General features: G+C 35.9%; 1 protein-coding gene across 6 annotated transcripts in view; it reads right to left on the reverse strand.

Moving 5' to 3' along the window:
• HORMAD2 (HORMA domain containing 2) overlaps positions 1-3,272 on the reverse strand; it is a 90,725-nt gene that overhangs the window by 73,862 nt on the left and 13,591 nt on the right. For all 6 annotated transcript variants that reach the window (XR_005787034.1, XM_040463979.1, XM_040463981.1 and 3 more), the window contains exon 4: positions 179-242. Coding sequence is in view for 5 of the 6 variants with exons in the window: in XM_040463979.1 (XP_040319913.1) it covers positions 179-242 (64 nt within the window). In the remaining variant the exon portion in view is untranslated. The remainder of the gene's footprint in view (positions 1-178; positions 243-3,272) is intronic.

Below are 3,272 nucleotides of genomic sequence, written 5' to 3' on the forward strand. Positions count from 1 at the left end.
GAAGGAAGGAAGGAAGGAAGGAAGGAAGGAAGGAAGGAAGGAAGGAAAGTGAGAGAGAGAAAAAGAGAAAGAAGAAAGAAATGGTTTTAAGGAAATGATCTTCCCAAATAGTCTTATGGGTAATTTCGACCATGATAAAAATAATGTTGTTCTACTTTTGCGAATTTCAATTACTTACCATTTGATAATATGCAGTGACCCCGGACATTTTTTATCTTCTCGAAGTATTTTTAAACTGAGGTCTACAAAAATAGAAACACAGTCTATTTTCCTCTACTAAATGATTGCTGTACTAAAATTGTCCATGCTAAATAAGGATATTTCCTTTAACTATTTTATTTGCATAACTTAGTTTTATAGCTTATAAAAACATTTTGAATCTCTAAATATCTACTTTAGAAATAAATTCTATGTTGATGATTAGCTTAGTTCCAATTTTGATTATAGTCTAGCAGTCTCCCCTTCTACAATGCAGCACAACTGAGTTGGCTGCAAAATCAATTTGTGTTACTTCTTTGCTTCCGTTGAATTTCAAGTAATCATAAGGTATTACTGAGACCATTTCCATTAACCAATTTAAAACATGTACCTCAAGTCTCAAGTCACTTCTCTCATATTTCTCTCCCTCTCAATGAAAATACAGAAGAAAATTCTTCCCATGGATTATTCTCAAATATTAATTTCCATCTGAAATTCAACCGCCTTACTATAGTCAGAGAACAGGAAAATCATATTAAAAGAGTTTTAGCTTAGAGGTGCCTAGGTGGCTCAGTCAGTTAAGCGTCTGACTTTGACTGGCTCAGGTCATGATCTCGCCGTTCATGAGTTCCAGCCCCACATTGGGCTCTGACAGCTCAGAGCCTGGAACCTGCTTCAGATTCTGTCTCCCTTTCTCTCTGCCCCTCCCCCACTTATGCTTTCTCTCTCTCTCTCTCTCTCTCTCTCTCTCTCTCAAAAAGTAAATAAATAAATAAACATTAAAATTCTTTTTATTTTTTTATTTTAACGTTTATTCATTTTTGAGAGACAGAGACAGAGCATGAGTGGGGAATGGGCAGAGAGAGAGGGAGACACAGAATCCGAAGCAGGCTCCAGGCTCTGAGCTGTCAGCACAGAGCCCCACGTGGGGCTCAAACTCATGAACGGCGAGATCATGACCTGAGCTGAAGTCAGATTTTCAACCAACTGAGCCACCCAGGCGCCACCCCCTAAAAAAATTTTTTAAAAGAGTTTTGGTATAGATCACTCTAAAATCAATCACTGATATGGGTATGACTTTGCATGTCACCTCACCTTTTCATGTTGTTTTCCTGTTCTAAAATTGATGTCTCCTCTATCTCTATTGAGATACATGAAAATTACTCCATATTGGTATAATATTTAGAGATTACCAAAAAAAGTGACATAGGAGAACTGAACATATTTATGATGTATGCTACTTTAAGTACAAACATTGAGAGGGAAACATATAACCTCCACTAAAATTATCACAAAAAATAAAGCCATAAGTAATAGTGTTACCCATGTTGAATGAAAGAAAGAGAGAGAGACAGAGAGAGAAACAGAGACAGAGACAGAGACAGAGACAGAGAGAGAAAGGGCCTGAAATGGAAACACTTGCCCCCCACAAAGAGCAAACCAAGACTTAATTGCAGGAATGTAAACTTTAACCAGTCAATCTGGAATTTTCTGATCAACCCTAGTGAGGTAATCTGCAGGATAGACCCCTGCCTTTTCCCCACCCCCCCAAGGAAGGTGACCCTGCCTGATACAAACTTTTCTTTTCTTTTACTAATGACTTCCTTGTGCCACCCTGCCTATAATAGTTTTCCATTTTGTACAGCTTCTTAGAACTATTTCTATTTGCTACATTGGATATTGCACTATTCATGAATTATTGAATAAAATCAATTAGATCTTCAAATGCATTCAGTTGAATTTTGTTTTTTAACATTTCATCCCCTCACCATGCCTAGGGTAGTTAGTGACTGACGCACAATAAACCCTTAATTACCCCAAAAATGTCTTTTTCCAATTTTTCCCAATTCTGTTCCAAATGAAGAGCAATGCAACTCTGTGCTACATATAAACATATTCACAATTACAGATTTATTTTCTATAGATCAAAAGAAGACATGACACAAATGAAGTTGTCATGACTGCAAATATCATGTTTTTGTATTTATAGCACCACAGCCTTTCATTGATGCTAGTATAGAGAATCAAATGTTAAGAAAATTAAATTGGAATGAGGCCAAGGTATATCATTAAATACAGATGTGAGGAACTTTAAGTTAGATCTTGAAAAATATGATCTTACAAGGAAACTTCTAGCTCTTTACATTTATTTTCCTAAATGATAGTTCCCATTTTAGTGACAAATCAGCAAGATTTTTCTGAATTGTTATCACAATTCAGCTTTTAAAGCTAATAAAAAATATTCTAAAAAATTGAAGAGTCCTAGGTACATTTTTTTTTCTTTCAATACAAGAGAAGGAAAGGAGCCAGAAACAGCTTGTAATATAAGGAAATGAGATCATAAGTTTAAGACACAAGAAATAAAAGAGAGGAAAGTAGGAGACCTGGCAATTGAGAAAAGAAAAGCACTATTAGAATAATAATTGTCTCTCCATGTTTATCAACAAATGGGTTTGGCATGAACATGCTTTTCTTCCAGCATATTTATATGTGTCAACAGTATGAAGAGTTTTTCACCTGGCTGCATTAAACTTCCTCAATGCCAAAGTAAACCTCAGAAAACAAACTCAACTGAGGCACAAAATAGTGCAAATCTACAGCGCCCAAATAGATTTTGATCCAGCTGCTGCTTTTATAGGTATGGTTTAGAATTACTGGGCTTGCCTATACAGATTTATTTTCTTCTCAGTCTGTCATTTGGTATCCAGCTAGGAAGTAATGATTCCTATAAGTAGAACCACTAAACATAGTTAAATTAAAATGGAAAATGAGGGGCGCTTGCCTGGCTCAGTTGGAAGAGCATGCAACCAACTCTTGATCTTGGGGTTGTAAGTTCAAGCCCCATGTTGGGTATAGAGATTACTTAAAAATAAAATCTTTAAAAAAAAAAAAGGAAGGAGTGCCTGGGTGGCTCAGTCGGTTGAGTGTCTGTTGATCTCAGCTCAGGTCCTTGGCCTCAGGGTTGTGAGTTCAGACCCTGTGTTGGGCTCTGCTCTGGGCTCAGAGCCTACTTATAAATAAATAAATAAATAAATAAATAAATAAATAAATAAATAAATAAATAAATAAATAAA

The sequence above is a fragment of the Herpailurus yagouaroundi genome, unplaced genomic scaffold, assembly GCF_014898765.1.
Source record: "Herpailurus yagouaroundi ecotype Mexico unplaced genomic scaffold, PumYag 428, whole genome shotgun sequence".
Classification (NCBI taxonomy): domain Eukaryota; kingdom Metazoa; phylum Chordata; class Mammalia; order Carnivora; family Felidae; genus Herpailurus; species Herpailurus yagouaroundi.